Consider the following 25,294-nt stretch of genomic DNA (forward strand, 5'->3'; position numbering starts at 1 on the left):
TCCTGGAATCTAGAGACTGCACATACTACTGGTTGTAAACTCCAGTCCAGCTTCCCTGATCAAGGCCGGTGTCTTACACAGTCGGGATATCCAGCAGATTTTCAGCCTGGTACTTCTGTACCTTTTTATAAAGTAGTGCAAGGCCAAAAAATATATGTATTTGATTGTGTGCCCCTACACCTAGCTATTTTTGGTAGGGGGTTCTTTGTGGATGGGCACTTCTTTAGGGGCTTCCCATGGTAATAAATTTGAGATTCGCTGTTCCAAACAGTAGCCAATAGATCTTGCACATCTATGATAAGCTGCCGTTTAGGACTAATTCACACAATCGGGCTCTGTCTAGGAAACACGATCCGTGTGTCGGCTGCATCTCCTAGACCGAACGGGGCTCCCCTGACCTGAGCTATAACTGCATCCTAGTGATTAATGATATGGTCAGTTCCTATCGCATTGTGGGTCTATTGTACTTTGCTCACATTATGTGAGTACAGTACATTATTCCCATGATCAGACAGGAACTGACATAAATCACTATCTGCAGTCAGGTCAGGGGAACCGTTATCTGTGATGCACCAAACACATGGGCCTTGTTTCTCGGACTGAGGGCAGTTGTGTCCGCCCTTAATGGACCACTTTGGGCCCAGAGTTCATGAAGGATCTGTGTCAGGAGTGTACCATGCAGTGTATCAGTTTTGACTGGAGTGTTCCATTAAGTAAGAGGTTTCTACAGCAATTGTGCTTCCCGTCCCTGCTTTTTTGTTTTTATACATTTTGCCCAGCCCCTTTAACCGTCATTGTGCAATTACTTCTTCATAAATTGTTAGTGTTTGATTTGTCTTTTGCCTCCATTCTCCTATTGACTTTTTTTCTTGTGTACTTTTTGCTTTTAGATCAAGCATCCGAAGTTCAAATTACAATGATGCTGACAGAGAGCTGCAAGTTGAGAGGTTTGCACCACAGGTAAGTTCCTGACCTCCGAATTCCTGACCGGTTTAGGTGGGTTCACGTCGGAGCTTTTCACTTTGTTTTGCAAAGATAAATCTGAGTTGAACTTTGCAGGTTTCACATGTAGAGACTTCCTGAGCGGGTAGGCAAATGCTGTGTGAATCCCTCCTACATTGTGCCTGATGGAGGTACACGAGACGTCCTATGGCGTCACAGTACCTATTATCTCTGCCTGCTGGTAGTGCATTTTAATGGAGAGGAGCGTAGGAGAAGCGACAGCTGATCTGATGGATGTTGGCATATTAAATTTTTCACCCTTCTGTGGCCAGGTTTCCACCCTCCGGCTGCCACATGCAGTCAGTGGTGCGCAATTTTGAAGATAGGACCTTGGCGTTGCACACATTAAAAGCCATGATTAGGCAGGGTTCAGACCAATTCAGCAGCCGGACAGTGTACAACCTAAATGCTACAGAAATGGAAGTCATAGAGGCCTGTCATCTCCCCTGACCAGTTTGTTTCAGTAAATACTTGTATTACCCAGGAAATGCCAATTTTGCTGATTTTTTTTTTTTCTCAGAAATGTACTGGAGGTTACCATTCTAATCGTCAGTGCCACACAGTCTGACACGGTCAGCACTGACTGTAGTGACACTCCTCCAACTGCTAACAATTTTTTCAGCTATTTCTCGGAGGAATAAGGGGAACTGCACAATCCAGAGTGCTTTGAAACGGCCTCCAAAATTGTGATATTACAGGGAGTACAGTTGTTAGAACAGACCTGTGAGGAGAGAGGTACACTGTAACAGTTATACTACAATGCTTGACATCGGCAATGGCACCAATTTGTGACTAGATGGAATAAAGCTACATTCACACCACAGATAAAAACAGCAGCCAGTTTTCAGAACCATCGAAGTCTATTGGCGTATTCACGTGCCCTTTTTTTTTTTTTTTTTTTTTTTATGGCCAAAGGTTTTTCTAAGTCCAAAAAATAGGAGATGCGGAAAACTAAAAACAGGTACACTGTGTAAAATAAAAAAGAAATATATATATATATATATATATATATATATATATTATACATATACACACCCCTCACCACACACATGCTGGTATAATGCTCTCTGCACTGGAGCAACAGGACCTGATGCTGTTGTCGCAATGTGTGAACATACAGGGAACAGCGGGTTCTGATGACTCCAGTGCAGAGCGAGTGTTACCAGCTGTGACTATGATGAGCGGAGGAGTTTTTTTTTGTCTGGACCATTTTGGAATGGGGGCTAAAGGGAACAATTTATAATCCTGGGGACACAGAGGATCGTTATCTATACTGAAGGGCTCAAAGGGGCCATTATCTATTCTGGGGTGGTCAGTATATGTACTGGAGGGCACTATGGGGGCATTATATATACTGAGGGCACTGCAGAGGTTGGAGTTTTAAAAAGAAAAAAAGCCAACCTTTTCTAATGGCCGTTATTAACTGCTGCTATAAACCGATGCAAAACGGACGTTAAAAAGCAGATGGGTGTCTAGAAAATGGATGCAAAATGGCCATGAAAAACTGACAGTTTATCCGTTTTAATGGACTTTTTGTGTAGCCAACATTACATACTATAAAAAGCCGTTTACAAATCATGCACTACATGCCAGTGATCCACAGGTGCCCGCTGGGTGTTTCTTCTGTGTCCTGTTTTCTCAGGCCTCATACACACGGCGGTTGTTTTGGTCCGCATCCGAGCCGCAGTTTTGGCGGCTCGGATGCAGACCCATTCACTTCAATGGGGCCGCAAAAGATGTGGACAGCACTCTGTGTGCTGTCCGCATCCATTGCTCCGTTCCGTGGTCCGCCCAAAAAATATAACATGTCCTATTCTTGCCCGCGCTTTGCGGACAAGAATAGGCAGTTATATTAAAAGCTGTCCGTGCCGTTCCACAAAGTTGTGGAACGCACACGGACGCCATCCGTGTTTTGCGGATCCGCGGTTTTCAGACCGCAAAACACACCACGGTCGTGTGCATGAGGCCTCAGCAGCAGCACCTCCTGTGTAGGGTTGATTGGCATCTCTGAATCCTCTTGTGCCATCCATTTACCTCCAGATGGTAGAGGTTACAACAGGACACTAACCTGCTGGAGAAAACGCCCAGTGGACACCGAGATGACATGCATGTTGTGCAGCATATATATATTTTTTTTAATATAGGAATGCTGCATTAGTGGTGGCACATGTGGATATACAGAATGGTCTCTCCCCTATATTGGGGAGATAATGGTTTTAAGGGGTCAAATTCGCAGACAGGTTCCCTTTTACCATTTGCATCAGAAATCAATAGGCCAGACTGTGTTCAGTAAAATCCTCCGACCTCTGCAGTTTACTATGTACAGTGTTGTGCAACAAGACCTTTTGGTTTCAGAAAGTCATTAGTGGTCATCTAGATCTTGTGTGGGACTATTCTAATCCCATAAATGATGGCATAGCACTAGGACATGCATTGTGGCCCTTCGCTTTCTGCATCGGTGTGGTTCCATAGTCTATGCCTGCACATCGCTTCTCCTTCACCCCCCCCCCCCCCCTGCAAGAAAACTGCATGACCACATCGATAAAGTGGTCTTCTAGAGGACGATCCACTTATAGATTATGGCCAGGATGCTTAATATGTGGTGGAAATGATATCAGAGTGCTTCCATTCTGAAAGTGAGCACTTCCCTTGAACCAGAACAAATGGTGGCGCGCCCCCCCCTTAATAGCTGGCATGTAGAAGTTGACGTGTGCTGCTCTGCAGGGAATTTCAGGGTGTCTTGAGACAGGAAGGTTTCCAGATGCTTTACAAACAGTAAAACACAAGCATAATCTCCTCTTTGTGTTGGGGGAGATGCATGAGCCCATGCGTGTTCGGATCTGCTCGGAGCATACACTTCTGCCATTGAAGGAGGATTAAGAACTAAACATACGACCAGGCTGTATAAATAGTTCTGCTACCGCCATGTGGTTCGGCTACGTGTACCGTCCTATGTCAGATCTCTCATAGTGACGGTTAGTAGGATTTCTTTCGTCTGCCTGACCTCATGCAGTTTCTAATGAACTTCTAACCTGCCCACATTAAACAGTAATGAGATCATGGAAATTATTATTTAGTTAATGCAGGGATTTATGTTAATCCTTAGTGTAAATGATGACGGTGTGATAACCAAAATGATGAGGTCACTTGTTTAAAGGGATGGGAAAGAAACTAAATTCTATCAACGCTTCCTGGCTTACCCCTTATCACAGTGTAACTGGTGAAAAGGAGGAAAAAAAAAGACATTGACAGTCACCTAAGGCTACTTTCACACTCGCGTTTGGTGCGGATCCGTCATGGATCTACACAGACTGATCCGTTCATATAATACAACCGTCTGCATCCGTTCAGAATGGATCAGTTTGTATTATCTTTAACATAGCCAAGACTGATCAGTCTTGAACACCATTGAAAGTCAATTGAGGACGGATCAGTTTTCTATTGTGCCAGATTGTGTCATAGAAAACATATCCGTCCCCATTGACTTACATTGTGTGCCAGGACTAATCCGTTTGGCTCAGTTTCGTCGGATAGACGAGCAGCGTATTGGTGTCCGCCTCCAAAGCGGAATGGAGACGGATCGGAGGCAAACTGATGCATTCTGAGTGGATCCTTTTCCAGTCAGAATGCATTAGGGCAAAACTGATCCGTTTTGGACCGCTTGCGAGAGCCCTGAAACCAAATAGAAACCAAAACGCCAGTGTGAAAGTAGCCTGAGGCCTTTTTCACATGACCGTATGGCTTTTTCAGTATTTTGCAGTCCATTTTTTTTTACTGATCCATTGTTCTGTTTTGTTTCCATTCCGTTTTTCCATATGGCATATACAGTATACAACGTAATTACATAGAAAAAATTGGGCTGGGCATAAAATTTTCAATGGATGGTTCAGCAAAAACGGAACAGATACGGAAGACATACAGAGTACATTGCGTATTAGTTCCGTTTTTTTGCGGACCCATTGACTTGAATGGAGCCACGGAACATGATTTGCGGGCAATAATAGGACATGTTCTATCTTTCAAAGGAATGGAAATACGAAAACAGAATGCATACGGAGTACATTCCGTGTGGTTTTTTTTTTTTTTTTTTTTTTTTTTTTTTTGCAGAACCATTGAAATGAATAGTTCTGTATACGAAGAAAAAAAAAAGGGGGAAGTTTACGGGGTACCCCAGTGTTTTTATTGTTTTTGTTTTTTTATTTGTTAGGATTTTTTGTGTGGTTATTACAGTAACTAACATCATTGTGTGTATTTACATGGCTGCCTACCTCTAGATAATGGTTGTAAAATGGCTGCCTGTCTTTAGGTGGTGATGTAATGTTAAGTTTACTGTTAAGAGAGAAGAAAAATAAATAAATATAATGTATACAGTCAGGTCCATAAATATTGGGACATCGACACAATTCTAACATTTTTAGCTGTATACACCACCACAGTGGATTTGAAATGAAACGAACAAGATGTGCTTTACCTGCAGACTGTCAGCTTTAGGCCTCTTTCACACTACAGTATGTTGAATTCAGTGTTTTGCGTTCCGTTTTTCACGGATCCGTTGTTCCGTTTTTTGCTTCCGTTGTGGTTCCGTTTCCGTTCCGTTTGGCAAATACAGTATACAGTAATTTCATATAAAAAATTGGGCTGGGCATAAAATTTTCAATAGATGGTTCCGCAAAAAACGGAACGGATACGGAAGACATACGGATGCATTTCCGTATGTGTTCCGTTTTTTTTGCGGACCCATTGACTTGAATGGAGCCACGGACCGTGATTTGCGGCCAAATATAGGACATGTTCTATCTTTTCAACGGAACGGAAAAACAGAAACGGAATGCATACGGAATACATTCCGTTTTTTTTTTGCGGAACCATTGAAATGAATGGTTCCGTATACGGAACGCAAAAAACGGACCGCAAAACGGAAAAAAAAAACGGTAGTGTGAAAGAGGCCTTAATGTGAGGGTATTTACATCCAAATCAGGTGAACGGTGTAGGAATTACAACAGTTTGCATATGTGCCTCCCACTTGTTAAGGGACCAAAAGTAATGGGACAATTGGCTTCTCAGCTGTTCAATGGCCAGGTGTGTGTTATTCCCTCATTATCCCAATTACAATGAGCAGATAAAAGGTCCAGGTCAAGTGTGCTATTTGCATTTGGAATTTGTTGCTGTCAACTCTCAAGATGGGATCCAGAGAGCTGTCACTATCAGTGAAGCAAGCAGTCATTAGGCTGAAAAAACAAAACCAACCCATCAGAGAGATAGCAAAAGCATTAGGCGTGGCCAAAACAACTGTTTGGAACATTCTTAAAAAGAAGGAACGCATCGGTGAGCTCAGTAACACCAAAAGACCCTGAAGACCACGGAAAACAACTGTGGTGGATGACCGAAGGATTCTTTCCCTGGTGAAGAAAACACCCTTCACAACAGTTGGCCAGATCAAGAACACTCTCCAGGAGGTAGGTGTATGTGTGTCAAAGTCAACAATCAAGAGAAGACTTCACCAGAGTGAATACAGAGTAGAGTTGTTGCGATACCAATTTTTTGATTCGGTTTCGATACCATGAAAAAGTATTGCGATACTCGATACCATTCGATACCACGCGAAAAAAATAAACAAAAAAAGCCACGTGCATTCCTCATTTTTAAAAATGGCGAATCGCGCAGTTTTTATTTTATTTTTTCTGTTCCGGCATTCACCACCTAGATTTTTTTTTATATATTTTAATAGTTTGGACTTTTCTGACGTGGCGATGTAATATGTTTATTATTTAAATATTTTATATGTGAAATTGGGAAAAGGGGGTGATTTATACTTCATATTTTAGTGTTTTTTGTTTGTTTTTTTTACACTTTTTATTTAATGACTATTTTCCCCTTAGGGGCTAGAACCTGGGATCTTTCATCCCTTTTCCTATTCAGCCTGATAGATCTCTATTAGGGTGAATAGGACTCCACACTGTCCCTGCTGCTCTGTGCACACAGCATCAGGGATGTTACCATGGCAACCAGGGCTTCTGTAGCGTCCTGGCTGCCATGGTAACCGATCGGAGCCCCAGGCTTACACAGCTGGGGCTCCGATCAGAAGCTGCCACTGCACCACCAATGAGGGGGGGGGGGGGAGAGAGGTCCCTGTGGCCACTGCCACCAATGATTTTAATACTGGGGGGTTGAGAGGGGCCGGCACACTGTGCCACCAATGATTTTAATGGGATGGGTGGGTTGAGGGGAGGGGGTGCAATGATAACTACCTCTTTATACAGGAGGCGGGTACTGGCAGATCAGCGGCAGTTAACTGCCGCTGATCGCAGCTCCCTGTCAGGGGCAGGGTGCCGGCAATGCGATTCTGCTGCCGGCACCCGCCTCCTGTATGTGTTAAAGACTGACTACTGTATATGAGTCCAGACTTTCACTATCAGGCCACACAGAGCGGCGCCCAGCAATGTCCCAGCACTCACCATTAGTCCTGGGCGCCGCTCCGTTCGCCTGCAGTGCTCCATTACTGTCTCCTCTCCTGCTCCACATGCTGCTGATTACTATCGGAGCGATGGGAGGAGACATCAGATTCACTAGTGGGCGTTCCTTCTCCCTGGCTGTAGCGCTGTCCAATCGCAGCGCAGGGAGAAGGAACGCCTACTAGTGAAGCTGATGTCTCCTCCCATCGCTCCGATAGTAATCAGCAGCATGTGGAGCAGGAGAGGAGACAGTAATGGGGCACTGCAGGCGAACGGAGCGGCGCCCAGGACTAATGGTGAGTGCTGAGGACATCGCTGGGCGCAGCTCTGTGTTGAAATAATCCTATCATTGGTGGCGCAGTGCGCCCGCCCCTCCTCCGCCCCTCTCTTCTCATTGCCGGCGCTGCCCCTCCTCCGCCCCTCGCTTCTCATTGCCGGCGCTGCCCCTCCTCCGCCCCTCGCTTCTCATTGCCGGCGCTGCCCCTCCTCCGCCCCTCTCTTCTCATTGCCGGCGCCGCCCCTCCTCCGCCCCTCGCTTCTCATTGCCGGCGCTGCCCCTCCTCGGCCGTCGCTTCTCATTGCCGGCGCTGCCCCTCCTCCGCCCCTCGCTTCTCATTGCCGCCCCTCCTCCGCCCCTCGCTTCTCATTGCCGCCCCTCCTCCGCCCCTCGCTTCTCATTGGTGGCAGCGGCAGCAGCAGCAGCACAGGGGGAGGGAGGACAGCTTCCTTCTCCCCGTGCTGCTGAGAGAGAACATGAGCGCGCCGATAGCAGCGCGCTCATGTTCAGAGATACTAGACTGCGCAGAAGCGCAGCCCAGTATCGAAAAAACGGAAATCCCGGTATCGTATCGATACCGGGACAAAAGTATCGATTGGGTATCGAAATTTCGATACCCGCAACAACCCTAATACAGAGGGTTCACCACAAGATGTAAACCATTAGTGAGCCTCAAAAACAGGAAGGTCAGATTAGAGTTTGCCAAACGACATCTAAAAAAGCCTTCACTGTTCTGGAACAACATCCTATGGACAGATGAGACCAAGATCAACTTGTACCAGAGTGATGAGAAGAGTATGGAGAAGGAAAGGAACTGCTCATGATCCTAAGGCTCCATTCACACGTCCGCAATGTGTTTTGCGGATACACAGAGCCACGGATCTGCAAAACACGGAAAGCGACAATGTGCGTTCCGCATTTTGTGGACCGCACATTGTCGGCACTAATAGAATATGCCTGTTCTTGTCCGCAATTGCGGACAAGAATAGGACATGTTCTATTTTTTTGCGGAAACGGAAGCACGGATGCGGAAGTGCGGATCCGCAAATGTGGATGCGGACAGCACATTCCGGCCCCATTGAAAATGAATGGGTCTGCACCCGTTCCATTTTGCGGACGTGTGAATGGACCCTAAGCATACCACCTCATCAGTGAAGCATGGTGGTGGTAGTGTCATGGCGTGGGTATGTATGGCTGCCAATGGAACTGGTTCTCTTGTATTTATTGATGATGTACTATTGACAAAAGCAGCAGGATGAATTCTGAAGTGTTTCGGGCAATATTATCTGCTCATTCAGCCAAATGCTTCTGAATTCATTGGACGGTGCTTCACAGTACAGATGGATATTGACCCAAAGCATACTGCAAAAGCAACCAAAGAGTTTAAGGGAAAGAAGTGGAATGTTATGCAATGGCCAAAGTCAATCACCTGACCTGAATCCGATTAAACATGCATTTCACTTGCTGAAGGGAAAACTGAAGGGAAAATGCCCCAAGAACAAGCAGGAACTGAAGACAGTTGCAGTAGAGGCCTGGCAGAGCATCACCAGGGATGAAACCCAGCGTCTGGTGATGTCTATGCGTTCCAGACTTCAGGCTGTAATTGACTGCAAAGGATTTGCAACCAAGTATTAAAAAGTGAAAGTTTGATTTATGATTAGTCTGTCCCATTACTTTTGGTCCCTTAACAAGTGGGAGGCACATATGCAAACTGTTGTAATTCCTACACCGTTCACCTGATTTTGATGTAAATACCCTCAAATTAAAGCGGACAGTCTGCAGGTAAAGCACATCTTGTTAGTTTCATTTCAAATCCAATGTGGTGGTGTATTGAGCCAGAAATGTTAGAATTGTGTTGATGTCCCAATATTTATGGAGTGTGTGTGTGTGTGTGTGTATGTATGTGTATACACACACACACACACACACACACTCTCACTCTCTCTCTCTCTCTCTCTCTCTCTCTCTCTCTCTCTCTCTCTCTCTCTCTCTCTCTACACTGACAGACATGAGATGATGCTGCAGGAAGTAATACAGTTTCTGCTCGTCAATACACTGTTATTCACCTGTTAGATACCTGGAGAGTTAACCGAAAGCCGGGTCACATCACGATTTTGAGCATCAGATGACTGACTCCATGTTTAGCCATATCCAACTCTCCCATGGATGCATTTAACAGGACTTTTTTTCTTTAGGGATAGGCTACTAGTATGGATATAATAACTGTCCGCAAGCAAAATTTTAAATGTATATTCAAAAATTGTTCAACATCCTATATACAGCTTTTAAAGTGTGGAGAAGCTCCTGTGTGTCTGATCTCTCGCTTTCTGAGCTCTGGAGAAAAAAAAAAACATGGTGGGAAGTAAGGTCACTGCATAAAATACTGGCAGATTCAACAGAAAGGAGACACCCCCTGCTTCTGAGGGAAATGCATCTTGCTGTGCAGTTGAAACAAGTACTAATGTGGCTGAAAGAGACTTTTGGGAAGCCCCAAAAAACACTGGTTCCTTCACAATTATGATTGCTCAAAGAAACAAAGCCCTTATGGAAATTTTTTGGAAAACTCAGGTACTCTTTTTAAGGTAGCCATATACCTTAGGTAGCTGCAGCAGGATGCTCGTCAGCCGATCGTGGTTCCACAAGCTTCTGGTGTAAAATAAAGGCTATCATATAGCCTGTTTATAGGCTGTCTCTGCTTATTTCTGCTGAGCTAGCTCCTTTTTTCACCACTCATCAAAAATGGCAAGAAGTGTAAAAAGTTGCAAATTATAGCAGAAATATTGCATATCGCTTAAATGAGTTGTCCCTGTATCCTGTGGATAAGGGGATACGTGTCTCAGCAGCGAGGGTCTGACTGCTGGTTCCCCCGCAGGTCATAAGAATGGGGTCCTGTGCTCCCCTGTTTGAATGTGGCAGTCACATATGCGCACTGCCGCTCCATTGAGCTCTGCGTGGCTGTTGTAGATAGCCGAGCACTTCTACTGTATCTCCGGCAATCCCATAGAGACGAAGGGAACGGCAGAACACATACATGCATGTCTGTCACATGGGCCCCCATTCTTGTGATCGGTGGTGTCCCCAACAGCCAGTTAGACTCTGTGGATGGAGGATACGTAGTGTTAACGTAGTGTTAATGGGACAACCCCTTTAAAATGCCCTTTTTTTTTTTTTTTTTTTACTTTTTATGGCACTAAATTAGCATAAATGCTTTAATAAATTTGTCCTGTGACTTTATACAAACTGAACCTGAACATAAGCCAGTTTTATTGCCTGCGCCGTTTCCTGTGTGCGCCATTTTTGGTGCCCCTTCCCTTTGGGGCTCCAGCTTGTAGTAGAGTTACAGTAGACCTGGTGCCTGATCCGGCCCTGACTCCGGAGTAGTCCCCTACAGAATGCAGAGGAGTCGGCACGTGCCTGCTTGTCCTGATACAGTTCAGTGTTTGCTCTGCATTATACACTTGGACGCTTCCATTTCTCTTCCTTTGCGCTCTGCTTTGTTTTGCAGGCACGTGTTGTGTTTTCTAGTAGCCTCAGGCATCTTCGCTCTGGCGGCACATATTTCAAAATCATTTTTCTGTAACGAGGAGATATTAAATAGTGATTTGATTGTTTTACTCACTTGTGCCCTGTGGGGAGAGGTTTAATGTCAGTGTTCCTGGCTTGCACTTTGAAAGGACGCCAGTTTCTCTTCCCTGCTGGAGAGGACATTTTGCAATGCCGTGTGCAGCTGCAGATGTTGTAAGCGTCGAGCTCTGCCTTCGTCGGTTAGAGGTGGACGTGCTCTCTGCAAAGAGTAAATGAATTCAGATTAGCAGGCGTGCTGCCATTGTCATACTGCATTGCAAGTTTCAACAGGGCTTTGAAGCCATTTTATTTAGGCGGAGATTCAATATTCTGGCTTGGGCCATTAAAATTGCACCAAAAAAAGGTGAAGAAATCTGCCTCTTATACCTGTCCTCAATTCTGGGTTTGGCTTCAAAAACTGCATCAAGTAACCGGAGCGTGGAAACCTAGTCTTAAAGGAAGTCTGTCACTAGTGACCTCCCCATTAAACTCTTAGCTGTGGTTTACCTGATTAAAACACAGTTTTTCTTTTGTTGATCGGAGGCCTTGTTCCTGAGTTATACTTTTTACTTAATATGGAAATTGGGCCTTTGGTGCAATGAGGGCATCACCATTGCTCTTGTTGCACCCAAGCAGCACTCATTTCTGTGGTCAGCCCCTCTCTTGCTGCTATACTACACCCTAGCCCTGTTAATCAATGCAGCCACGGTCTGGCTGGCCACAGAAAGCAGTGGAGCGGGGATGCAGTAAGAGCAAAGGTGATGCCCTCATTGCACCATAGGCCTGATTTCCATACGTACCTTGGGAGCGGAGCCTTAGATCATCAAAAGAAAAATGGGGTTCTAGTCAGGTGAACAACAGCTATGTTTCTATGCCACCAGATGGGATAGGGAGGTCTCTGGTGGCATACCCCTATAAAAGAGAATTGCACAGAAAGACAGGCCCTCTATATCTTGCAATCATTGTAGTTTTATTGTGACATCTGTTTCGGAACGTAGCTTGTTTTGTCTAAGGCACGAGCCGAACACGTCTCAAATTTTTTTTGCACTTTTTCCCCCTATTTTGACCTTACTGATTGTAGGCTACAAAATGACGTACAGGAGTCGTACTGTTACTGCACTAGAAAGATTCCTAGGATCTTAATATTAATTCTGCTTTTGCTTCTTGTTTAGGAATCTTCTCCCCATCGGTCATGTCTGTATAGAGGATGGGGAAAAACCAATGGTGCTGCTGCCTTTTATGAACTGGGGGAATTTGAAGCTGTTTCTGCGGCAGTGTAAGCTGGTGGAGGCCAACAACCCACAGGTAACCACATCTCTGACTGGTCTTCATACTGCTCCACATGAGATGCAGCACTGTTTTCCTCCTTAGAAGACTTGGTGACAACCACTATTGCAGCTCCTGTTATTCAGCAGTCTTAGATTGGTATGGTAAATCTGCCGCCTTGTGTGGTAGTACTGGGGCTGGGGTTGTATGGATGGCTACATCACCGTACTTGCTATGCCGGAGACTTGGTGTCAGCACCTTTTGGATGTGGTCACTGCCATATAAATGTTCTTTAATTTGCTCACTATAGGTGAAGATGCATGGTGAGAACTTGTGGTGGAGTGGAGACCTTCAGTCCTACTAAATCTGTGCTTGGAACAAATATGCTTTAATAATGTGTTACATCATGTTCAGTTCTAGGAACCGCTGAATCCTTGTGAAGCATGCTCTCAGAAGGGAATATGATATGTCCGATACAATGTGCAAACAAACAGGGCGTTTCCTGTACATTGTCCTCTATGACTATGTGGTCCTTGTAGGTAAACAGGTCCAATAAGTAACGGAAATGAAGACTTTCCTGTGCTGTCTTTAATTTCATCTGCTCTAGTGTTGACTTCTGAAGGCCTGCATCTTTGAGGCAGCTTCTCTACTTCCCCCAGAAAGCAATGCACAGTAGTATCCTATTATTATTTATTATTAAAGTGCCATTCATTCCATAGCACTGCACATGTGATAAGGGGTGCACATACATAATACAGACAATTGCACCAAGCATAAACAAGACTAGTTAAACTGGTACAGAAGGAGAAAGGGCCCTGTCTGTGAGGGCTTACAATCTACATGGTATGGGAGAAGGACACAGTAGGTGAGGGTGAAGCTGGTCATGGTGGTATAGAGTCAGCAGGGTCACTGGTTGTAGGCTTGTCTGAAGAGCTGGGTTTTCAGGTTTCTTTTGTAGGTGAGAGTCTGATATGTTGTGGTAGCGAGTTCCAGAGTGTGGGGGATGCACAGGAGAAATCTTGGAGGCGATTGTGGGAAGAGGTGATAAGAGGAGAGAAGGTCTTGTGAGGATCGGAGAGTGCGTGTGGGGATGTATCTGAGGAAAGTAGCTCAGAGATGTAGGGAGGGGAAAGGTTGTGGACAGCCTTGTATCTATTTTAAATTAAATTCACTGGGTAATGGGGGGCCAGTGAAGGGATTGGCAGAAGGGAGAGGCAGAGGAGTAACAGGGTGAGAGGTGTATTAGTCGGGCAGCAGAGTTGAGTATAGATTGTAGGGGTGCGAGAGTGCTAGATGGAAGGCCACAGAGCAGAGTGTTGCAGTAGTCTAGGTGGAAGATGATGAGGGCATGTACCAGCATTTTGGCAGATTCAAAGTTAAGGAAAGAGCGGATGCGGGAGATGTTTTTGAGTTGGAGGCGGCAGGTGGTGGCAAGGGCTTGGATGTGTGGAAGAAGCAGAATCCAAGGCAGTGGACTTGTTTGACCAGGGAGAGTGTGCAGCCATTGATCGTGATAGATAGGTCGGCGGGTGGTTGAACAAGATTGGGGAAAGATGATGAATTCTATTTTATCCATGTTAAGTTTTAGAAAGCGAGAGGAGAAGGATGATATAGCAGATAATTCTGGGATTCTGGATAATAAGGTGGTGATGTCTGGACCAGAGAGGTAGCTTTGTGTGTCGTCAGCATAAGAGTGATACTGAAAGCCATGGGACTCTATTAACTGTCCCAGGCCAAAAGTGTAAATGTAGAAGAGCAGGGGTCCTAGGACAGAGCCTTGCGGGACACCAACAGAGAGGGAATGAGACGAGGTGGTGGTGTAAGAGTGGGAGACGCTAAACGTCCAGTCTGTGAGGTATGATGTGATCCAGGAGAGGGCCATTTCAGTGATGCCAAGAGATGAGTTTGCAACGGAAGGGAGTGGTCGACAGTGTCAAAGGCAGAGGACAGGTCAAGGAGAAGGAGGACAGAAGTAGTGTTTTTTGTTTTTGACTGTTAGGACATTGGTGACTTTGGTGAGGGCAGTCTTAGTCGAGTGGTGGGGTCGGGAGCCAGGAGGAGAGGTGAGAGGACAGTTCCGAATGGACATGTTGTTCAAGTAGCTTTGAGGCAGACGGAAGAAGTAATATGGGGCGATTACTGGACAAAGAAGATGGGTCAAGTGAAGGCTTTTTGAGGATGTGTGTAATTGTAGCATATTTAAAAGCAGAGGGGAAGACGCCAGAGGTTAGTGATAGGTTGAAGAGATGAGAAGTATGTGGCAAAGTCCTCAGCTGAGATGAGGAGAGGGTGGGGGCACTGGGGGACGGAGAAGGGAGTTTAGTGTTAAAAAGTTGTTTAGGGCTGTGGGCCAGGGAAGATATGAGAGATGAGAAGTAGGCCTGTTTTGCATCAGCGAGTGAGGACTTGGATATGAGGAGGGATTGCTTGTATGTAGTGAATTGATCTTTAGAATGGGATTTATTCCATCGCCGCTCAGCAGCCCTGGAAGCTTGTCTAAGTTTTTTGGTCAGGTTGGTGTGCCAGGGTTGTCTGATTTTTCGGATTTTGTTGTGTGTGTGTGAGGGGGTGCAACTTAGTCCAGAGCTGTACTTATTGTGGTGTTATATAGGGTGGTGGCAGTATCTGGGTCTTGGAGGGAACAGATAGTAGAGTAGAGAGTGGGAGAGGAGTCAGAAAGCAAGCCGAAGTCGAGATGTTTAAGGTTCTTGCGGGGATGTGCTAGTGTGGACCGAGGGAGCAGCAGAAGAGACCAGTAAAGAGCAGGTGAGTAGGTTGTGGTCGGATATGGGGAGAGGCGAATTAGAAATGTTAGATAGGGAGCAGAGGCGGGTAAAGATAAGTATTACCATCTCTGTGGGTGGGAGCGGATGACCACTGTGAGAGGCCGAAGGAGGAAGAGGGTGATTGGAGTTTAGAGGCGGCTAAGGTGTCAATAGGGATGTTGAAGTCACCCATTATGATGGTTGGGATGTCAGCAGAAAGAAAGTGTAGTAGCCAGGTGTTAAAGTGGTCAAGAAAGATGGTGGCTGGGCCTGGGGGGGGCGGTAAATGACAGGTTGGAGGGAGAGTAGATGCAAACAGAGTATACTTCAATTGAGGTGAGCGTAATGGAAGGTGGCAGTGGAGTTGGGCTGTAGGACAGGTGTCTGATGCCACCATGTTTGCTGCCGGGGTGGTGGGTGTGAGGTGTGAGTGAAATGAAATCCACTATATGAGAGTGCAGCAGGGGAGGAGGTGTCAGAGGGTGTCGGCCATGATTCTGTGAGACCCAGAAAGGAAAGTTTTTGAGAGATGAAAAGATCATGAATGTAGGACAGTTTGTTACAGACCGAGCGTGCATTCCATAATGCTCCTGCAAGAAGGAACCAAAGGAGCAGGGGTCAGGGGAATGGTTATTATCAAGAAAGGGGACGTGGTAAGCACGACCATGGGCAAGAGATATGAGATCCGGTCCTTCATTAATTGCAGAACATGTGGGGTGATCTATGTAGCAACATGTATCTGTAAATTGCAATATGTATGGAAGATGAAGTGTGAATTTAGGCATCTCATTGGTGAACATTTATGTGATATCTCGAATAAAGCTGATTCAACAATTGCTCAACACGTCCTGAAACAACACCCTGACACCACTGACTGCATTAGATTTCAAGGAATTGAGCATGTTAGAACATCTGCACGAGGGGGATAATCTCCTCCTTCACAAAGAGGCTCAGTGGACTTTCATGCTACAGGCGGTGAAACCACGTGGACTGAATGACTTCATTTCATATACCAGCTTTATTCAGTGACACGGTCTGGGTTTAGTATGAATTTGTCAGCGTCACCTGTCATGACAGAATATGGCTCCCATTTGGAAAGCCAAACACTTTCTCTGTCGTGGCACTGAAATATTTGTATTCATGATTGCTGTGGTTGTGATTATTGCCATTTGGACATTATCTTGCTTTCCTGGGTTCCCCAGCGTTTTGCTTGGCAACCATTCACACATGCCAGCTTGAGCGGTTTTTATTGATATATACATCCCTTAATAGTGTCTTCAGTGAGTATTACTATACCTGGTAGTTAGTAGAACCGCCCATTAGTCAGTTCATTAATACTTTCTACCTTCTATGCCTCCAAGAATACTGTATAGAGGCGGGACAGGGGCGTGTCCGTAGCTAGCGGCACCCTGATGCTATTTGTTCCTGAGAGATGACATCCGGCACAGGGGGCGTGGTGTTCTCCCTTTCAGCAGCAGTCCCAGTGCCGCAGGCTACGTGCTGCACGCTATGCACCAGAGGGCATGAGGTATCTGTGTGTTTTGGGATCCGCATCCTATACAAGAAAGGGTATGTACAGTGCTATCGGGCCTAGTGGTAGTATCCACCGGTAGCAGCAATTACAGGGACGGATCCAGCTGACTTGATAAAACGTCGGCTTTATTGTAGAATTCACATTAAAGACCGCACATCATTAGCGCACAGCAGTCTTAATCATAGACTGGCGTTATATTATAGTCTATGATTAAGACCGTTATATGGTTGAAACACGTCAAGACTGCTCCGATGTGCAGTTTTTTATGTAAATACTGCAGTAAAGCTGATTTTTTTTTATTTTATTAGGTCAGTTGGATTCGTTCCTGTATCCGTGACGGGACTTACTGATTTCCTCCTTGTTGGGTTCTGGATTTTCCCCGTCTTCTCATCATAGTATCCACCAGTACAGCTCTCCAGGCTAGACACCACAGCTGACTATTGAGCTATACAAAATATGGTCGGTGTATTTGCCAAAGCCTCCCTGTGCCTGGTAAACAATAATGCGGCCACAGGACTCCAGCCCCTACTAATATTTGTAGGTGCCTGAAGTCGAAGCTCCACAGTCATACAGTACAGTGATGGCCATTAGTCAATAGTATGGAAACCTCTTAAATATTTTTACTATTAGAAAGCACTTTTTGTGTGTGTGTGTGTGTGTGTATAAGCACTGATTTTTAATTTGTGGGTATTTAGGTAAAAATTACCGATTTTTAAAATGCCTACCGTTTTTAGCAAATTACCACATAAAATTAATTTTACTGTCTGTTCCCTGTAAGAAATAGTTTACTGTGAGACAGTGAGCCCCCTGTCTGATCGAGGATTACCATAGATCTCTTGGTCTTACCATGCTTGACCTCCATGTCTTGGATCCAGCGCTCATGTTGCTGAAGTTGTTCACATTTTCCGTCTGTTCGGGGCAACCACAGGTTGTTGTGTTCTTCACAGGAAAGCCGCATCCCTGGTCATGTATTAGTAAGTTCAGCAGCATGCCTGAGCAGGAATTTATAGCTGCTCTCCGGGAACATGAACAGGTTTTCCCCCTGTGGGCCTTCGTTTTTATTTGTATGACAGATTTTCCCAGGTTATGAAACTTTAAACGTCACTCAACTATTCCCAAGGCTTAACCCTTAAAGAAAGTGTCATGGTATAGATTAACTTGTCTGATTTGTTGTCAGCCCCTTCCCACCTGGGCACTGCTATCTACGCAAGCAGGTTCACTATGACAGTGGGCTCGGTGTGCTGGGTATTTTCACCCGCTCCACTCACATGGCCTTGAGATGATCACTGTCAATTCAGGAACTTTGCATGAATCTTTTTTACAGTTTTAATGTAAGACCCTTGAATTGTATCTTGAGACAGATCATGGAGGACTAGATGCATACGGTCCATAGAATACTATAGAGAAGGGCAGGAGAAGACAGATACACATGCAGCCCATAGACGTCTATGTAGAAGGGAGAAAGAAGGCATTTTTCCTCTGAGATATATAACAAAGTCTTAAGAGGATCTGTCCCCACAAAATGCAGAGCTATATGCAGACAGCATGATATAAAGCAGGAGTAGCTGAGCAGATTGAGCTAGAAAGATCTCCACTATATTCTATCGCTGAGACCCCCCCTGGAGTTAGCTGGCTATCTGTGGAACTCCCATAGAAATGAATGGAGCATCCTTGTGCACGCACAATCGGCTGCTCTGTTCATTTTGGAGTGCTCCACTGGATATGGTTACCCCATTCTGTTTGGGGTCCCAGTGGTAGGGCCCCCACCGCATTAATAGTTATCCCCTATCCTGTGTGCAGGGAATAACTTCAAATAACTGGACTAATCCCTAAACATTGAAGAAGCAGAGACCTAAATGACAAGGTTAATGTCACTGGCCTATACATCCTTCTGCTCAGCTCCTCCTGCTCTAGAACATGCTGCCTGCAGCTTACATTGTGTTTTGTGGTGACTAGTCCTCTTTAAGGCCCGATTCAGACAGCCCCCTCTAATGTGTGTATGAGCGAAAACAGACATATGTCAATGGGATTGATGGCAGTGGTCATGCCTTCAACTTGTGAAGAAATACATGGCTGTTCCGGCAGACAAGCAGAGGATCGGCCGGACACAAACCAAAGCATGCCGCAGTTTGTCTCAGGCCGGGTCTCTGCTTGTCTGCCGGAATGTGTAGGGGTCTCCACAGGACACCATTATAGTTTGTCCGCATCCGACAGTCAGTTCTCTGCTGGGATTCATACACGGGTTCACTGCTGTGCATTAGTTTATAAGCAGTACAGAAAGAAGACAGTGGTCTCTTACATGCACTGAAATCCCTAGAACGGTATGTACATGCCAGGAGCTTTTACAGGGTAGAGGACTCTCTTATTGGGCATGACAGTCGGGCCAGTCCTTGGCATATAACATCCACAGGCGGAGGACTGTCCTGTCCCAGGTATTTCTAATAGTCCTGGCAGGTTAATGTGCTGCTGCTTTTTGATGAGAGACATGAGATGTGCCTCGTGAGCTGCTGCTGGAGGAGAGCCATACTTTTTGGCCTTCATTACAGGCCTGTTTGCCTTTAAAGCTGAACGCCCACACACCTGGATGTAGCCGGCTGACATTCTTCACTCTTCTCTCCACATGCCTGCAGATCATATTTTACCCCATCACTCTGTAAAATGAGTTCTGCCTCTGAGGACTATTCTACAGGCTGCACTGATTCCATCCGTGACTAATGTACATATCCAGTTATCTTCACATCAGCTCTGTCACCATTAACCTGAAGAATGTAAGCCATCAGATGCTTTTGCCCAGACGCTCCGCAATAACAGCGGGTTAGAGAAATGTGGGTGATGATGGGCAGAGGTGCCAAGTGGCCTCATCCGAGAAGTCAAGTTTTGGGCGCAGGATAATGTTTTATCCTGGACCCAGGATGGATGCCTGCGATAAAGAGCGAGAGCGGAGACTCCATCCATTGTGTATTCTGCTGACATGCTTCCACTGCCCTGTTCTGTCCAAAACAGGGAGGATCCCAAGCTTGACCCTTGGTTATCTCGAAAAGCTGTGGCGTTGCCAGCTTACATAGGAAAATGTGAGCATGAGGATATGAGCTCCAGTCTCGGGAGATACCAGAGGAATGTGTGTGTTTTCATTAGGATAATGTTCGTATTGCTCAATCTGGGTCATTTGTGGAGCATTGACAGTCATGGCTGATGATGGTCTCCATTGCCCTCAGAAAGTTGGAGCTGCCATTTTCTGAATTACATGAAGTCCGTTTCAGATACCCGATTGTTACAGGTCAGTCTGAGGATTGCACAGTGCCAGTCTTTTCCCACATACCTTGTACAGTTCAAGGCTGTATTACGCTGGCAGATAGTCCGCCAGATCATTGCTAACGTGCATTTGTATGAACGCTCATTAGTGATGATCTGGCAGTGTAATACTGATGCCGATTACCTGATGAACAAGCAGACACTCCATCAGGCAGTCTATATTTCTAAGCATACTTAAAAATCCTTGTTTGCCGGCAGGAGATCATGCTTTCTGATCACGCTCTGCTGCCAGCAAACAATGATGGCAGTAGTGATCACTCCTCCCCATACTGTGGAGGCGATCGCTGCATCTAATAGCAGCAGTCTCTTCCACTAACGATTAGACGATTGTCCGGAAGAAACGCTTCTCTCCCGTATCGTTAAATGTAATGCAGCCCTTACCCTTTGATCAGCGCTTTTCCTTGATTTCCTTGCTATTTTGGTTAATTAGACCATACATGACCTCATTGTGAGTGGCGGCTGCTGTTCTTTGCATACCATTGACCCTATTGTAGAGATCCCCGGGGTGAGTAAAATATTCTGGTTTGGCAAGATGACTATAATGACTGACTTTCTGGAGTAAGGCCCTGTATTGCGTTACTGAGGACCTGTCACCTCTCCTGACATGTCTGTTGGAGTAACTTAAAGGGTTTCTGTCTCCCCAATTTTCGCTATTAAACAGGCTGACATTATAGATGTGAAAATGTCACCTGAATTTAACTCTGCAATCCTTTTAAGTGTGCCCCCATTTTCGTGTAATTTTAACTTTTTATTATATGCAAAGGGGGCGTTGCACCTGCTCCTAGAGGCTCTGTTTGCCCACCTCATTTCCACGCCCTTCTGTCTTGATTGACAGGGCCAGGCCAGCGTTGGTTCTCCTGCTGGCCCTGTCTGCCGTGTAAATCTCGAACCTACGCCGTCCAGCTTAGTATTCGGCGCAGTGAGAAAGCTGGCAGCCGACTTTCTCACTGCCTCTGCGCCAAATACTGAACTGACTGCTTTCACCCTGCACCGAATACTGAACGGGACGGCGCAGGTGCGAGATTTACACGGCAGACGGGGCCAGCAGGAGAACAAACGCTGGCCTGGCCCTGTAAATCAAAACAGAAGGGCGTGGAAATGAGGTGGGCGAACGGAGCCTCTAGGAGCAGGTACAACGCCCCCTTTTGCTCCTAGAGGCTCATTTGCATATAATAAAAGGTAAAATTACACGGAAACGGGGGCATACTTAAATAAAAGAAATGCAGAGTTAAATTCAGGTGACATTTTCACATGTTAGCCTGTTTAATAGTGAAAATTGGGGTGACAGAAACCCTTTGATGCATTCCCCATGTAATAGCAATCCTGGAGCATCTGTTATTATAGCTCTGTTGTACCATTCCTCTGGTATGCCTACTGGATGTTTATGGAGGGTTTACTTGCAATTCATAAATTTCTAGAAGGAATAATAGAAGACTGGCATAAGGTAGAGTTATGAGAAAAGACGTTAGTGAAGCGGACATATCGGGAGAGGTGACAGGTCCTGTCTTAGGAGCTGTTCACATGGTCGAGGCCTCTCCACGGTTGCAGCTACAATCTGCGGCCTCCCATTGCGGACACAGGGCTCCTTTGCCATGCGTTAGTTTATCAGTGCATGGATGCATGTGAAGGCTTGGCAGCAGGAACGCTGTCGTTTTACCTCTCTATAAGGTGAAGGTTGTTGGCACATCACCGATACGGCATGTATATCTAATGAGCTGTAGAACTGCCAGGAGGGATGGTGGAGAACAGCTTGCTTTATATGACAGCCGGCACATCTCAATGCCAGAAGGCCGCCATGTGTCTTCACTCAGACGGAGATTGCGTTCAGACATGGCGGACTCTTTCACCACAGATTTGGCTGTAAATGCGTTGTGCATTTCCATGATATTTCAGGTTTTGCATAGGAAGAATTGTGCAGTAAAAATCCATGACCATTCTGCAGCAAATCTACCAGACGAGCTGCATCCTCTTCTTACCTGGCTTAGTAGTGTATGTGATATACTGTGCGGATGTTCAGCTCTGCACCTGAAGTGTCTCAGTAGTGCAGTCTCGGGCTGTAACTTCAAGCCTAGAATTAAGATAAATGGATATGCCTCAGTTAAGGCAGACATGTTGGCCCAGATTTACTAATGTCTGCGCCTGGAATCTTCCTAAAATGTGGCACAACCAGGGTATCTACACTTTTCCTGACTCTTGAAAACCTGGCGCTGCTTTGTTGGAAAGGGGCATGACGGAAGATTCTCTGTGTTGTGCTGAAAGTGTCCACAATTCTGGAGGAAAACGGTCTCAAAGTAAGCCGACCAATAGTTGTATAGAGTGAGACACGTGTCCGCCAGCCTGAGCCCCTGTGGTAAATCTGGTGCACGTGTAGACAGCCGGTCTAAAGGCCCCCATACACATTCAGTAGCTGGTGGCAGAAGGGTTGTTTGGCTGATGGCTATCTCTCACGGCTCCCCCATACACATGTGGCTGATCGTGTATGTGGTTTCCATGAGGAGAGAGGAGAAAGCCGCTGGCTCAGCTCATGTCCTAGGAAATTAGAGGATCAGGCAAAAAGTGTTAATTTCCCTGATTCCTTCTGTCGACACCCATTAGATTGTCTGCTGAACCTACCGTTCTTGGTGGGTTCAGCAAACCATACACTGTGTATAGGGACCACTACCTCCAGACTTAGTAAATCTGGGCCACTGTTGATGTGTAGTATGCTTAGTTGCACTGGGGGTTTGAGCGAAAAAGGGTCGTTCATGTCCTTTTGGGGTATTTGTCCATGTGGGCAAATGCCCATGAAGAGACAAAGCAAGCGGAGTACGCTCAAATCATAATTTGTGTAAAAATGTTCTTGTTCCTACTGCATGATACCATCTTGTTTAAAGGTAACGGTGCAACCAAAAAGGCTGGATTTCTAAGTGTCTTCGGCTGCGCTAGTGGGGGCCATCAGCTAGGTGTCTGCTCAGGGGCAGGTAAATAATGGGCTCCTTTGCACATGGACCCTCTGCTGCCTGTGTCCACCCCTGTTCTCCAGAGTTAAGGATCATTCAGATGGCCATATGCTGTCCGCAAAAATGCGGATCCGTTTATTTGCGGATTAGATGCTGACGCATTTACGATCTATGGGGCCCTTTTGTTCCATTCCACATCTCCACAAAACAAATGAAACATGTCCTATACTTACATGTCCTACTTGTCAGTGAAAATCAGGACGTTGCCCTATTGAAGTCTATGGGTTCGCAAAAATACGGATTGCAATCACGGCTGTCTGAATGAGCCCTTGAAGGGCGACACGTTTTTACATCATCTTTTATAGGCCATGAACTATTGCGTCTGGTCTGTATAAAGCTTCCTGTATGTACAGTCTTGTAGCAGCATCTTGCAGGAGGCAGAGCGTCTGTGGCGCAAATGTCACCATCTATAAATGTATATATAAAACACCCACCTCTAATCTGTGTACCAGTTACTGGAGAACAACAATGCCGACTACTCCCCGGCTTCACGCCTGTGGGACCCTCTGTCTAGTGCGGGCAAGTTGGTGTAGAGTTCCCTTGATGTGCATGGCATATGAAGTCTGTGCGCTCACAGATTCCTCGTCACAAGTCACAGAGAACATAGTCCTTTAGTCAGAAAGTAAGAAAACCTGCTTACCTCCAGCAGGCACACACAGGACCTACATTTTCATCTTATCTTCTTAAAAAAACAAAAGGATTAGGGATGTTGTAATCAAACAGCCTGCCTGCCTTTCCAGTGAGGAGAGTGGGACACCCCATACACCAGATATGCCCCCCTTACTTGCACCAGTATGTTGCCAATTTTCTAGCACTTAACAAGAACTGATGTAGACTACTTAGAAAATTCTTTAAAAAATGGACTAGTCGACCACCAGGCCATCCATCTTGTCAGTGCTGTGCAACTAGTGTCATGATCCAGGTTGTGTCGACATACCGTACACGGTCTACTTCCATGTAATTGTCTACGTGCTCAATATGTGGTTGTCCGGTCTTCCTATGGTGACATCTTGGTGTCCTCTACATTCCATATTTTGTGTTTCTTTCTTAGGCGATTTCCCAGCAGGATCTTGTACACATGGCGATTCAGATAGCCTGCGGGATGAGTTACTTGGCCAGACGAGAAGTCATCCACAAAGACCTTGCTGCTAGAAATTGTGTGTAAGTGCTCTGTGACTTCATCATGTACGCTCTTATATGCCTGACAGACTATACTGTAAAGACTATTTTTTCCCATCAAAAGCCCCAAAAAACACCCCCTTTAAAGTCAGTGGGGACATTAGTAGAAACTGTTTTTCTTAGCAAAAATGTCCTTTAATTTAGTGTTCAGAAATCTTAACACCCAAAAGTCTGAAAGTTCAGCACAAAATCAAAGCTTTACTGTATCTTCAGACACATAACCAGGTTAAAATCACATTTGCTTACGTGTTTCATGTGCTACAGGAGGAAGCTGGGAGGTGGTCCATGGTACTGGGTGATTGTACTTCTTCTGTCCAGGAACCTTTATACTCATGCAGGTCTTCTGTGTTTTAGGATTGATGAGTCTCTCCAGGTAAAGATTACAGATAACGCTCTATCTCGAGACCTTTTCCCCATGGATTACCATTGTCTTGGTGACAATGAGAATCGGCCGGTACGCTGGATGTCTCTTGAGAGTCTAGTAAACAAGGAGTTTTCCAGTGCTGGGGATGTGGTAAGTCCTTTCTTCCAAACTGTAATTGTGCTGGTCATTTATAGTTGAATTGAGATGATAATGTGCTAGTGATTTTGGGAAAGAAAAGCAACCCTCCAGTTCAAGAAAAAAAAAATGCGGAACAAGCAGAACACTTACCTGGTAACCTCCTCTTTATCTTAGTTGCAGATCTGCTAATTCCCTGGCTCCTGATGACCGCGCCTCTCAGACTGATATTGTGCAGCAGTAGTCCAAGACACTTCCTACTTGTCCAGCCCTGATCTTGGATTGGCTGGCTCTGTTCACATGAGCATTGGCCTATCCCAGGGCAGCAGGAAGTTTCTTGGGCTACCAAATGCATCAGGTAGTCTGAGAAGTTAGCAGGGCGCTGTACTTGACTGTCTCTTGGACTCCCATAGAAATGAATGGAGCGGCTGTGGGCATGTTCGAC

At 45.7% G+C, this 25,294-nt stretch overlaps 1 protein-coding gene across 3 annotated transcripts in view; it reads left to right on the top strand.

Annotated features, from left to right (window-relative positions):
- RYK (receptor like tyrosine kinase) overlaps positions 1–25,294 on the top strand; it is a 105,445-nt gene that overhangs the window by 77,365 nt on the left and 2,786 nt on the right. For all 3 annotated transcript variants that reach the window (XM_044290642.1, XM_044290643.1, XM_044290644.1), the window contains 4 exons: positions 891–960; positions 12,468–12,600; positions 24,223–24,332; positions 24,705–24,864. In XM_044290642.1, coding sequence (XP_044146577.1) covers positions 891–960; positions 12,468–12,600; positions 24,223–24,332; positions 24,705–24,864 — 473 coding nt within the window. The remainder of the gene's footprint in view (positions 1–890; positions 961–12,467; positions 12,601–24,222; positions 24,333–24,704; positions 24,865–25,294) is intronic.

This window comes from Bufo gargarizans, chromosome 4 (assembly GCF_014858855.1).
Source record: "Bufo gargarizans isolate SCDJY-AF-19 chromosome 4, ASM1485885v1, whole genome shotgun sequence".
Taxonomy (NCBI): Eukaryota; Metazoa; Chordata; class Amphibia; order Anura; family Bufonidae; genus Bufo; species Bufo gargarizans.